Source organism: Typha latifolia, chromosome 3 (genome assembly GCF_019914945.1).
Source record: "Typha latifolia isolate L0001 chromosome 3, TyphaL0001v2, whole genome shotgun sequence".
In the NCBI taxonomy this organism is placed as follows: Eukaryota; Viridiplantae; Streptophyta; class Magnoliopsida; order Poales; family Typhaceae; genus Typha; species Typha latifolia.
In genome coordinates, this window is record NC_133088.1 from 12,290,266 (window position 1) to 12,304,931 (window position 14,666).

Consider the following 14,666-nt stretch of genomic DNA (forward strand, 5'->3'; position numbering starts at 1 on the left):
TAGATCACAAAATTCCCATGCATAATTAATATAAGTAAGAAAGATTCCAGATAATATTGGGGATAAAGATCACAGTAAACGCCCTTCACTGAAGTTGAAAGACATTACTTAAGTTTAGTAGAAAGTGCTAACTTAAGATCAAGACTCAATGCATATATCATTTACCAAAGCATGGCCTTCATCCAGATGCATCGATGTGTTTCACTTTACACTTTCCTCATTAACAGAAAGAGCCTCTGATCCAGCTCAAAGTTGGCTGCATTAGATGGATCACCTTTGAGCATCATCAGAAGTCCTCCAAATGATGCATAAATCTCCCTTCAAACAAAAAGAAAATAACATTAAAAATTCAATGACAATGAAGTACCAGATACAGTGGATTCGAGCGAAAAGAAAATAACATTAAGGCCTTGTTTTCTTTGAGTTTAGGAATCATCCTGAACTAATTCAGGGACTCCTAATCTGGTTCAGTAGTCAAACATTTTTTTATCTTTTTCATATTTAACCAAATTTACTCTTCAAAAAATTAAGACTAAAAAATGAGACTAACTAATTGAGTTTCGAGCTTAGCCTCAAACCAAACAAGATCTAAAATTTCAATGACAATGAATTACCAGATATAGTAGATTCTGAAAGCAACTACCACACAATAATATAGACACTTCAAAATTTCAATCACTTGTATAAGAACAAAACAAATGCATATGTCAAGCATTTCGGAAGACTCACTCAAGGGGAAAGCACAAGTGAAAGGTAGAAAACAATTCAATTGGCTGACACTAACAATATCAGAAATAACCACATTCTTTCAAATAGTCAAATTAAACAAATATATAATTACCTTGCCTATGTATTAGTATAACCAGACTGCAATAAATCCCATTAGCCAATTCGAGTTGCAACAAGATTGAGAATATGTTAAGGTTATTTGAGTTATAGCATTTAACAAAGACATCAAATGACTTTAACTCCACCCTTTGGAGAATATCAATTTTAAGCTCCTGTAGGAACCGGACATTCATCAATTTTGGAAAATGATCATACTGCATACTGAAACAGAGTTTAGTGCCCAAGAACTGGTCTTAACTCCTAATATTTGTAGTTCAATGCAGTCCCACGAAATTGATGGCTCACTACTCTTCCCCAGGTTAGCAAGATAAAGTGTAAAGACATGCATGGTCCATGGACTGATTTGCATAAAACAGAAAGCTTACCATTTTAAGCAATAATCAGTACTTACACTATGTTTCGATGGAGAGAATGAGAGATAAAAAAGGAAGAGAAAAGGAGTGAATAGAAGAGAAACGAAGAAAAGAGAAAATAAGTTTATTTCCTCATGTTTGGATATAGGAGAGAAAAGAAGGGAAAGGAAAAGAAAAACAAGAGAAAGAATAGAAAATTTAGTTCTCTTCATTTATTTCTCTCTCTACACTTTTGGAGAGAAAAAGAAAAGGTAACCGTTAGAAGCCCTTTTTCTCTCCCTTTTCTGTTTCTGTTTTTCCTAAAATTTCTATCCAAACAAGAGAAAATCTTTCTCCCCTAACTTTCCCTTCTCTTCTCCCCTATTCTCTCCATCCAAAAAGGGGTATTAAAAGCATGTTTCAGAAACATCTAGCAGGAGACAATCACAAAACATGCTCAGACGACAATTTGAAGGTGCAAACTGTAGAGTGCCTAAGATATTACTACTTTAAATAATATGATAGCCATGAGCTCAAATATTTCAAAGCTACGTTATAGAACATAAAATGCATGGAAAGTTAGAAAAATTTACACAAGGTACAAACTGAACAATGATGCTACAGGATACTAAGCCATCCCACTAGAACTATTATAATAAGCTATATAATAGTTTGAACACAATTAGTTACGATGCCTGAATGCTAGCAGTTCAAGAAACATTGATAGATGCAGTATACAGGAAATGTTATCAAGATCACTTTAACAAAAATGTAAATGCACCTGCATATAGCATTATTCATATGATTTGAATTACCATATATAAGAAAAATAGCATCAATTAAAAAATTGGAGAAAGGACATACACTTTGGTACTATGTCCACTTGAACTGTCTTCTGAGATCTTGTACAGCTTCCCATGCATAACATACTCAAATTTGTCAGCTAGTGACTTTCTACCTCCCTGCAAGGGAAACCACTGTTATATTGATTATATTTGAAATCTTAAATCAATCCTCAAAGGCACTTCTCCAATAAGACTTAAAGACCAAGGACCTAGCTTATGATTTAATTTATCCACCAGTATGAGCAAGGATATAGCAGAAACAGTGACATGTATGGGGTGTTATGCACCAGATATGAACAAAGATTTGAAAAGCAGTATACACCAAACTTCTTGATCTTCCTGCATCTGAATGAAAAACAAAAACTTCTATTATGATCAAACACGAATGAGCAAGTAATCCACCTGCATAAAGTAACCAGTGTCAGGAGTTCCATCCAAACTCAATGTTGGAGCTAAAACCATTGTAAATTTGTCACTGACATGCATAGGATAAATCTCTGTGTTAACATCTAGCTGCATGTACATATCAAACTGCTCACTCCGTGCTTCAATGCGAGAAACTGGAAAAATATAGATAAGCAGTCCCATCAGAAAGACAAACCTTAAGATAAGGAGCAATTTTGGATAATCTAAAGATTTCGGAATTGATCTTACAAATACAATGCCAAGATAACTTGACAAAAAGAACATAAACCAGACAAGACAAAAATGAACAGTGTAAGCAGCTGACAGTACAAACAAGGAATATAAGCTGACAATCAACAAGGGAAGACATTTATGGTGGTAAACATGTAATTAATATGTAAAAAGATAAGTTCATGACACCTTAAAATAAGGAGCAATTTTGGATAATCTAAAGATTTCGGAATTGATCTTACAAATACAATGCTGAGATAACTTGACAAAAAGAACATAAATTAAACAAGATAAAAATGAACAGCGTAAGCAGTTGACAATACAAACGAGGGATATAGACTGACAATCAGCAAGGGAAGACATTATGGCAAACATGTAATTAATATGTAAAAAGATAAGTTCATGACACCCAAGATCATTTACAAAACTGCACTTTGGCAATGAAATAATATTCCCATCCTTCATAAACAGCACCAAACAGATTTTAAAATTTCTTTTAAAAAAAAGGTCAATAAAATTTACTAATTTACGTCATCAAAGGTGTTAACCAAAGACATAATTTCATAAACAGCCGATAATTTTTTCAAATTCAGAGTTCGTCATCGAAACCTTAGTATAAATCAACTCTAAATCAGAAGACAGATAGCAAAAAGATTTTGGATCAAAAAGTCAGATTTAAAGGGAGCTAGACGGCAATATATGATTATATGATTATAGAAAACGGAAAGTTATAAATCTACCCCTAACTGAATTATGACTTTAACAGGTGTAAATCAGAACTGCAAGATGAGCCAGAGACATGTTCATCTTGGTCTTCTCTCATGTAATTTGAAGCCAAATTTAGTTCTCGTCTAGTAATTTTCTTCCTTCTTGAAAAGAAACTTGCAGGTTTTATATTTTTATATACTGTAGTGTGAATATAAATAATAAATAGTAACATAGATAATCATGCCCATCAATTAGTCTACTGTCCTCTTTCTTGCCTGAGTCCTTTGTTGGGAATATACAGATCTCATTACTCATACAATTCAAAGTTGCGGTAGTTTCCTTCTAGTTTTAAAAGGAAACTACAGGCTTTGTATTTTGCAGTGTGAACATGAATTGCTATTAGTAAAGTTGATATCTTACCTACTGACTAGCTTAGTAACCCCTTTCTTCCCTTAAGACAGCTTGCTTAGGAATCTACAACCAATATCTGACATTGATCTTAGTTTGAGTGTTTAACAGCTTACTGAAAACAATTTGTTCCAGAGTTCATGGAGCATTGTCGACATACATTTGTTCTCTATACCAAGATGATATACATGTGCTTCATAGGTTTAGGAGTCTGTCAGTTATGAAAGATGGAGATAGAATCACACTACTCTATGATTTTTTGGCTTTCCACAAAAATTCTAGTACTCAATCCCTGAATTTATGATGTATAATTCGTCATACCTTGTTGCTTAAACCTTTTATAAATATCTACACTTCGCAATTCAGGAAATTAAGTGAAGCATGAAAGCCAAGAAAAAGAAGTATAATAATGCGAAGGAAAAGGAGTTATTGTACCTTTATCAAATTTTTTACCATCTGGATCGATTCTCGTCAAGACAAAAATGTCCTCAAAAAGAAGTTCAACCATATTTCTGTCCAGTCAAACAAATAGTGTCAGACTAAGTGAATCCATCGGATCCTAAATCTGGAAATAAAATGCATCATATTCATCTTTGCATGACATTAAACAATATAAGGAAAAGATACTACTTTATTTAGGTTATGGCATCTCATTTGACATCATCTGTTCTAAGTTTTGACATTTCCAAAATTAGAAATGTGAAGCCACTTTCAGAAAATTTCAGGATCATATTTTACTTACTGAAAAGTAGAATTTTGGAACCAAAACATAAACAATAAATAAATGTGACATAAGTCAAATCAATAGTGTCAGACTAGAAGAGTTTATCATATTCTAAATCTTCATGTGGAAATCTAACCTTGCCATTCATGAAGATTTAGACAATTATAATATTAGGGGTAAAAATAGATTAGATATTGGTCGACCAACATCAGCATCTATATTTTGATATAAATATTAGACCGACATAAAATTAATAAAACCATATCTTGACTAAATAGATGCATTTATAAATCACATATAATTTCAAATGGGTACCAATATTAAACCGAATCTTGAATGAATTTGGAAACAAACCAAATTTTAAACGAATAACAAGATTAGAATACAAATTGGATACCAACCGAATCTAAAACAAATAGAAATAAAAATAACAATGTTTTAAAATCTGTCTGCAGTATACAGGCACTCAGCCCCACCACATAGTGCCTAGGCAATATGTAGGCACCAATAGGGGCCAATGCAGCCTAGCATTCTTAATATATAAAAAATTATATATATAATATATAATATATACTAAATACTTTCCCTCAGTTCGCTGTTGCAATTTCTCAAACGAACCCAAGAAATCAACCAATGCTATACTAATAAGCAATTTCTAAATGCTAATTACCTAATTAGCATTTAGCAATTAATTAAGAATTTAAGATATATATTATATATCACATATATAACATTATATATATATTATATGATAGTGGGAAGGTATTTAGTATATATTATATATCATATCTATAATTTTATATATATTAAGAATGCTAGGCTGCATTGGCGCCCATTGGTGCCTGTATACTACCTACACTATGCGGTGGGGTGAGTGCCTGCATACCGCAAACATATTTCAAAACATTGTTATTTGTATTTCTATTTGTTTTAGATCCAGTTGGTATCCGATTTGTATTCTAATCTTGTTATTCGTTTAAAATTTGGTTCGTCTCCAAATTCATTTAAGATTCGATTTAACATCGGTACCCATTTGAAATTATATGCAATTTGTAGATGTATCTGTCTAGTCAGGATATGATTTTGTTAAATTCATGTCGGTCTAATATTTATATCAAAATATAGATGCTGATGTTGGTCGACCAATATCGAATATGTTTTTACCCCTAATATTATAATTGTCTAAATCTTCGTGGATGGCAAGGTTAGATTTCCACATGAAGATTTAGAATATGATAAACTCTCCTACTCTGACACTATAGGTTTGACTTACATCACATTTATTTATTGTTTATCCAAAATTCTACCTTTCAGTATGCAAAATATGTTCCTGAAATTTTCTAAAAGTGGCTTCACATTCAATAGATTCATTTTTACTAACAGCATCAAATGATTGCAAAAGATTCTTAGTTACTGACTCTGGCATCTACATAAAAAAAATAAAAAACAAAAACAGAAGTACTACTTAAATTCTTGTAATATTTAATTATTACAAAACAAAAACAGATCACAGAAGACAGATACAACAATGGACAGTTAATAGAATAAAATAAAAAGGAAACATGGCAAATAAATCTCTAGGAGGATTAATTAGGAAAGAACAACCAAAGAAGACTTCAAGGTTTTGTGAGAGTTATTGATGCAAAGAAAGTTAGATACCCAAGTAATTAATTACAATTTGCTACTGTGAAGCATGGATACCGATATAAGATACGGGGATAAGATAAATTTTAAAAACTAGGATATGGATAAGGCATGGATACGGCAATAAAAAATTAATAAAAATATTTTATTTATTATATTGCAAACCAATATAACATATGGTTAAATGCATATCATTCTTACATTTTTAATACAATAATACAATACTTGAATACTATGATATAACAATAAAATAAAACAAAGATCACAGTATCACACTGACTACACTACTACAGTGATCAACTGATCATTAATACAACATGGCAGTGAGGCAGTAAATAATTTTTAAAACATGGCAGTGAGGCAGTAACTAACAGTGAGGTAGTGAGGCAGTGAGGCAGTGAGAGAGTGAGGCAGTGAGGGAGTAATTAACAGTGAAGGAGGAAGGTGCGAAATTACTCTAATAACATCTGAAATTACTCTAATAGCATCCTAAAATACTCTAGTAGCATCAATCAGCTCACTGCCTCACTGTGATCAAAACCCCTAAAAAAAATCGAAACCCTAAATTCTAATGTCACAGACAAAGGTGCAGGAGGAAGGGAGGAAGGGAGGAAGGTGCGTGAAGGAGGGAGATGAAGTATGGTACCTCAGTCACCGAAGGGAGTCGCTGCCGAGGGAGTCGTCGTCGCCAGAGGGAGCCGCTGTCGAGGGAGTCGCCGCACTAGGGAGGGGAGGGGAGCAAGCCTTCGTCGCCGGTGCGTGAGGGAGGAGGGAGGGAGGCCTTCGTCGCCGGTGCGTGAGGGAGGAGGGAGGGAGGCCTTCGTCGCCGGCGCGTGAGGGAGGCAGGAAGGTTTTCGTCGCCGCCGATCCGTGAGAGAGGGATTTTTAGGTCGCGCGAGAGAGAGGAACAAGAGAGCTGAGCAATATCGGGTTAGTTAAAATTAACAGGTCGGTTATTAACGGGTTTTTAATTAGTTTTATTTGCAGACCCGACCCGTTTAACTAAAAATTCAAAAACGTATCCTGCTGTATCTCCTATAGTATATTTAAAATTAATTATTTTAAATTAGATATTTCTTTAGCCGTATCGGATATATATCGGAACCGTATCGATATCCTATACATATCCGATACTAATACTGAGGTCTAAATAAAATATCCCTGCTTTATAGATTTGCTATTAAATATATTAGATAAATACATAGGCATCTTGGGATCAACTCAATAACTCATAAAGAATACAATAACTAGGCATAAAGAATGTAATGCGTGGTATAAACTATAAAGAAGTTAGTGTATTAGTGTAGTTAGCATTGTTTCTTCAAGTACTAATTTTAAAGTCTAAGTTATGGGCCTAGTGCAGGAATTGTTTAATGGATGAAAAAGGTTAGAAGAGACCGTATAAAAATTTCCAAGCTCATTTACAGGATGAAGATTGTGTGCTTTTCTCCTTCTTCATCTCACATATGGGGTCAAGCAAACATGTTACATCCATCCTTGTTTTATCAGCACAATGATCACAGCCACCTTTTGAGAATGGAAGGATCTCCTATGGTTTCCATCTTTGGAGAGTCATCAATTTGGACTTACAAAGGGTCTCAACAGTGAAACAACCAAATCTTTACAGAAGTTCAAGTAATGTAAAAGGGCCCAGGGAACATTCTTCTCAACCAAATAGGAAGGGTATATTTGATGGGAGAAACTCTGCTATATTAATATCAGAGGAAGATATTCTTGATATGGCAAGAAACTAAAATCATAGAAAGATAAATATTCTAACAAACATGGAGGAGGAAGACGATAGAGAATACCTCTTGCGGGATGATGGAGGAGGACGATGCGATGGCGGCTTGGTGAAGGAGGACAAGGCGGCAGTTTAGAGGACGACGATGCAGCACCATAACGGCTTACCATAGTCGAAGGAGGAGGACGAGGCGGTATCGCGGCAGCTTGAAGAGACAAGCACAAGTGCCGATTTTTGAAGGAGGAGGAGGACGAGGCGGTATCGCGGCAGCTTGAAGAGACAAGCACAAGTGCCGATTTTCGAAGGAGGAGGAGGAGGCAGGGATGTGGGAATGTGATTTGGGCGATTAAGGTTTTTCTCACCTCTTTTATACTGAGCTTGAGCGAGCTGGCTCTAGCTCAGGCTCAGCTCGATATTAATTTTGAGCCGTATTCAGCGGCTCAAGCTCAGCTCAGCTTTGACCAAGCCAAGCCTAAGCCGCTCGTTTATATTGATAGCCCTATCATATGGTAGGAATATATATATACTATATACTTATACTTATTAGTCTCCCATGGGATGCCATGGCATAGAGAAAATTAAGATAGAGTACGTTTGTAACACCCATCACCAAACATATTCCTTTCACATGGGTAGAACCCACGTGATTACCACGTAACCTCCTGATTAATATTTCAACACAATATACAAGCAAAAAGCCCATATTTTCACAAATAATATAGTCTAACAAGAAGTCATAACACTATAGGCCACAACAAGCCTCAAAATACATATTCATATACAGATGAAAAAATTGCCCACATAGAGGTTACAAGCCATTTAGCTTAATTTTCATGAATAAAAATAAGAATAAGAAGACTCAAGCCAGTATTCGCCAGATTCGCTACGAACTCAGGTTTATTTACTGATTTAAAAATATTTCCACAAGAAGGTGATGAGCATAAAGCCCAACAAGTTTCTACTTCTATAGTCTAAAACTAATGTAATGAATGATGCAATAATAAGTGAATATAAATTATGTGCATCATGATCAAATCAATGCATCAGTCCAAACTATCAAGTCATCAAACTTGAGTTCGTACTGAGTTCCGTTTATAAGTCATATCAACACCACACCACGTAATATGCATCATCTCATGCTACTAAGTTTATAATACAGGCTCATGTAAAGCTACTCTCGTAGGCTGCATCAATCCTCACACCAACCACATACATACCCCAAGGGAGGGTAGACCCTGGCAGTAGAATCACTAGCCTATCATCCGGCGAACAGCATGACCAATTCTCTACCACTACAGACTAAAGACCTCAGTCGTAAGCATATCACAAAGGTTAGTATCGCACATCGATACTATCATCTAAGCCTTTTGCTCCACATCATTGCACCACCATGCGAAAATCATGAGTCGTCGCTCACAGACGCTCTTACTGCGTCATTTTACCATTCTCTCTCTCTATCTTAAATACCCTAAAGAGTATGACTTTCGTCAATCGATAGTAAATCGCCCTTGCTCGGCGAAACGACTAACTAATTACTTGGGATCAATAGACTAAGACCTCAGGCGTGAGCTCTAATATATATAAGTATAATAATATTCCTTGCCCCTAATCCTAGTTGGGGAGGTATTAGGTACTATCGATATACAGCAGTCACCCTCTTTATAGTCGTGTATGTGTACAAGTGGCATGATATTATACAGCACAACAAGCATAATGAAATACATCATTATTATGATTTACGTGCCAACACACATGTTCATAACTAATAAATATGCGCAAAAATCATGATATCTGAAATCTTACTAAACAGCAGAATAAATTACCATGCATGACGTGCAATAATAATAATAAGGAGAACGTATGCACATGCATACTATAAATGTGATGGCGTCATAAGATAAGTTACTTCATTCTCTATACTACTCTTAAATTATAGGAGTTTCACTTGCATGAACCACCTTTTTGATACTAGCTGTAACTACGCCACAAGATTATTCTCATAGAGTATGGAGTCCACCTCGATAAGAAAAGTAAATAAAAAGCATGAGCACAATATTTTTGTCACTAATTAGTCAAATAATCTTATTGATGTTCACTATAGATTTGGGTAGGTCCATCTCATAATTCCTACTTTTATTAATCACGTAGAGCCAACACAATTGTACCAAGACCTCACACATTATTAAATATAATAAAAATATTCTCCTCAAACTATTGCCCAAATCACTATTATTAAATTTATAGAAGATCGCATAGATAATATTTAATTAATAAGCTTCGTCAAAAAATGCAACTTGCTTAATATTATTTTTTACAATTTATTTGAATTAATTCTCTGGTATGAGCAATTAATACAGATACACCTAGACCATCGACTACTTTGATAAAAGTTGAATTAGCCTAAAATCATAATCAGCAAAAGTTAATATCCAATTGGAGCTAGTTACTAATATGTGTTATTTGTAATGCCACTCTTAGGCCATGGTCTGGCTCATTAAGATTAATTTATAAAATAATTAATATGGCGAACACTACTATCAGCTAAATAAACATCGATTAACTAAGGCTCACAATCTAATTCATTAAAATTGATTTACACCTATGATATGTCTACCAAGCCCTCTAAAATAATTAAATAAATTTCCCGTTGACATAAATAATTAGACCGAAGATTTGAAATTATATTAAAATAGATGAAAAGCAAGATCTATTTAGATTAGGCCTAACGAAAGGGGCTGGGCTGCAACCAACCCAAAGACCACCAACTTGACCCACAAAAATATGGACCCGCAGCCCACACTATTTACTAAAGCCACATGGGCCAAGTTACACCCATAATTTAGGGCTAGGCTGTCTGCAGCCCAAGTTTGGGTTGGGTTGTTTGCAACCCCAAACCCACCACTCACCTGGGCTGGGCTATATCTAGCCCAACTCGACCCGGCACTCTGGCTGGCTCCACCCAGCCCCGAGCTCGAGCCCCCCTCCTCGACTCATATTAGCCGAGGAAGAGAAGGAAAAGGGCTGTCGGCAAGCACCACCGCCGGCAGCCAAGCTGGTACCCTGGCCGACTCCCCACTGGCTAAGGAAGGCACCATGGTGCCAACTGGCCGACAGAGGAGGCAATGGCTGCCAATAAGGCAGCAAAAGCCCAACGGTAGGGAGGGGAAATTGCCAGTGGTCCCAACCATTGGCAGCCTCGCCCGACCCCATTAGCACCCTCCCCTCGGCTAGCAAAAGCTAGCTAAGGGGGAGCCTAGCTGCTAGAGGCGACCAACGATGAGAACCGCCCTTACCAAGGCCGCCGGCCAAAGAGAGGGGTCGTTCGATAGTTCTGGTCACCAAGGCTCCAAAGGATGCCATCAAGGGTATCCTCGCGAAGAGGGGAAGCTCACCGGACTAGCTCAGCAAGGCACAAAGCCGTCGGCTAGCTAGATCACGATGAGACCGAGAGGTGAAAGTTTTGAAAAAGAAAAACTCAAACGCTAACACATTTTTAAATTAAATTTACCTGACGAGAGAGGCAGCTCCGACGCTTCGATCCATGGGGTCGGCGGTTTCAGTGGCAATCCGACACGGTAGAAAGAAGAAAGAGGGAGAGTGAGCTAGCGGGGAGAAGAAGGAAGAAAGAAAAAGAAAAGAAGGAAACAAGGAGAAGAAGAAAAGAAAGGGGGGGAAGAGAGGAAAGGAGTGCACGTGCCTCGCACGTATGCACCCTTAAGTCATTGCACGTGATGGGCAAGTGCGCACCCTTTTTTTCGGTTATTACAATGTTGTCATGTTGGCAGCCAAACTAGTGTGAGACTAGACTGGCTAATTTTTGGTGGTGGTGATGGTGATCAATTCATGTTGAAAACAACATGCAATGATCAGGCAAAATTAACAACCATGCAGCACAATTAAAGGTGGCAAATCTTGACCCGATCCGATAACTCAACACGATAACCCAGTTCTTAATCGGGTTTGGGTTTAGTGTAATCGGGTTCAGGTCATAAACGGGTCAATCTACCTAACCCGTTTAATAATCGGGTCGTGTTTAGGTTTATATAGCTGACCCATTTGACTAGTTTAAGTATACGGGTCGGATTGGGTCGGGAACCCGCCAACTCATATATATAAGGTAATTTAACTCTAAACCTAAATCGGTTCTCTCCACTCTCCATCTCCAGCCGCCTCATCGAAAAGGCAAATTTTTTTGCTGCACCTGCCTTTTCTCTCTCCAATCTCTTCGGCACCATTGCTTGCCTACTCACTCTGCAGAGTCCAGCCACCTCATCGGCTCCATTTGCCGCCTGCTCAAAGAGTTCGCCGACATTTGTCTATGGTGCCTCCACGCCTCCTCTCTCTCCAAATCTCTCTAATCGCCTCGGTCCACGGTACCTCCCAGCTCCCACCTTTGTATCCGCCTCCATCCAAGTGCCTACTACATCCTTTCTGTCCAAATCTCCCCAACCCCCCATCTGCTCTAACCTTCACCACTGCCGCTGCCATGCCTGTCAAGATCTCGTCACATTTTTTATAGATATTTCCTTAGTTTATGTCTTTATGATGATTTTGTAGGAGATCGACATATATGTATACTTCACATTATTTCTGAGTAACCCATAACTATGAAGGGACACTCTAGACTGCCTCGCCATCGAGATCTGCGATCAGGCAGTGGGGAGCTAGGAGCTTTGTTCCCCTATCCTCGTCAACTTCAGATCTGGCAGCTCCTCCCAATAGCTGTCGTCGGTGCTCCTCCCGAAGCGGCAGCTGCTCTTCTTCGTGCTCGAAATCTACTCGTGCTACTTATATAATTAATGAATTAATAGAATTGTAATTTTTATGTTTGAATGAGTTTTGAGATGAAAATAGGTTAATTTGTTTGTTTAATATATTATTTATATAGAATAAATTAATAAATTTTAAATTTTATATAGGGTAATCAAGTTAGATGGGTCGTGTTAACACGACACGTTTATTAAATAGGTTAGATGAGTTGTGTTACTGTGTCGTGTTTGTGTTAGGGTAAAGTTGACCCGACGCGAACCCGCTCAACCTGACCCGATTGCCACCCCTAAGAACAATAGTTGGTCCACCACAAATGGAATAAATTAAAGGGAAATTGATCGAAACTGCTATAAGTTTTGCTTTTACTATTGTTTACGCCCTACGTCATCAGATATATATGATTTAACTCCTATTTTATAGGTTTAATCCTCAAAAATGCTCTGAGTTAAATTTAACCTAACAGCAACTGATGAATTAATAGAGAATATTATGTTAATTTTCAAAAATAAAATATTTAAATACCTAAATTACTCCTCATTTTATACTAAAACCTATTGCAGAGGAAAAAATAAAGGGATAATTTATTCAAGAGCATTTCAGTCACTTTTCACATACTGTTAAGTACAACAACGAATATGGTTACTTTCAGCTGAGAAATCTAATGTTGGGATATTTTTGAGAATTAAACTCATAATGCATGGGTAAAATAATAAATATCGATAAGATAGAGTATAAACGATAAGAAAATCAAAATGCACGGTGTCTTTGATTAATTTTCCTAACTTAAAAGATAGGGTAAATTATAAATTGACTTATGTGGTTTTGCTTAATTTTGACTTATTCATTAATTTTAAAATAAATAATAATAATAAATACCACTCTAATTAAGAAAACTAGCAACAGAATATTTTCTAAAAACAAGATGTATACAGCAAAGAGTATGAATGATACTAACGGCAAAACTTAGGATGATTTATAAGAAGTTCTTTTTCCTTCTCTCTCATTCTTTCTATTCTTCAATAGCATCAACATCATAGTTCCATGCAAGGAAGAAATAGCATGGACCCATGCACATGCTAAATGGAGACTACCACTCCCTAAGGTTAGGCTGGAGACTGGAGAGCCAGCAGTAGAACTTTTGACAGCAAGGGGGGAATCTTCCACAAGCCTCCAAGAGTACTAGTTAGGTACATTTGACTACTGACCCCACAAAGGAGAAAGAAAGAAAGAAAGAAAGAAATTAAAAAAAAAAAAATGAAGAAGAAGAAGTAGGAGAGAAGAGAAAGTATCTAATCAACTATGGACCACCTCTGCAAATGGTCCTACAATTAGGACATGAACATATCCAATTGTCACATTTCCATACTATTGTTTCATCTTTCTTTTCTCTCTCTCTCTCATTTCTCATAGGATGAATGTGACCTTGCTTAGCCTACCACCTTGTCCTTCTACCCACATTATTCTTGTAGCCCTTCTGACTTTGCCTGTACAATATAGGCCACATAAATATCTAGACCAAATCTAACCAATCTACTGTGTGCAATGAGTTTTTCTTTGTTTTTTTAAACCAAGTTAGCCCCTTTTTAAACAGTTTTTCTTAAATGGAAATGTATCATGTATCAAATTAATATTAAACTTATCAACGTTTTATCTAAAATGAGAAGGTGCGCAATTGGTGGGTAATAAAAAGCTAAGCAATATTATATTTGTCGGGGAACTCTTAAAATAACGCTCTATATTTTAGTAATTATGGGATTAAGTTTGTAGTTTTTATACATATGACACCTTATTATTACCTCGAGTAATTATCTGTTAACGCTTGAACCAATATTTTTGGCGAGGGTGTTTTAGGATTTAAATTAAAAAAAAAGGTAATGTAAGGGTATTTTAATTCCATCTTGTTAGAAGCTTAAAAGACAATGTGTTAATCACAAATTATATAGTTTAATCAGATAGGTATTTCATGTTTGTTTACGGAGTTCATCTATTCTAGAAAGAATAATCAA

The 14,666-nt window shown here is 36.3% G+C and overlaps 1 protein-coding gene across 2 annotated transcripts; it reads right to left on the reverse strand.

Annotated features, from left to right (window-relative positions):
- LOC140784663 (DNA-directed RNA polymerases II, IV and V subunit 8B-like) lies at positions 1-7,097 on the reverse strand. Of its 2 annotated transcripts, XM_073132185.1 has the most exons (6): positions 6,793-7,097; positions 4,214-4,290; positions 2,507-2,586; positions 2,314-2,428; positions 2,046-2,143; positions 1-318 (listed from the first exon to the last, which is right to left on the reverse strand). In XM_073132185.1, exons 3-6 carry the CDS (start codon positions 2,533-2,535, stop codon positions 207-209), a joined length of 354 nt encoding a protein of 117 aa, XP_072988286.1. In that variant the 5' UTR covers positions 2,536-2,586; positions 4,214-4,290; positions 6,793-7,097; the 3' UTR covers positions 1-206. The 2 variants fall into 2 exon arrangements, with proteins under 2 accessions (XP_072988286.1, XP_072988285.1); XM_073132184.1 differs by lacking the exon at positions 2,314-2,428 and having other exon boundaries at positions 2,429-2,586; positions 6,793-7,079.
- Between the last annotated feature and the right edge of the window lie 7,569 nt (positions 7,098-14,666).

Coding starts and splice junctions, on each gene's coding strand:
- LOC140784663 (XM_073132184.1), bottom strand. CDS start 4,286: ATGGTTGAACTTCTTTTTGAGGACATTTTTGTCTTGACGAGAATCGAT. Junction 2,144..2,428: donor ACACTGGTTACTTTATGCAG/GTGGATTACTTG, acceptor TTTCCCTTGCAG/GGAGGTAGAAAGTCACTAGC. Junction 319..2,045: donor AGTGGACATAGTACCAAAGT/GTATGTCCTTTC, acceptor TTTTGTTTGAAG/GGAGATTTATGCATCATTTG.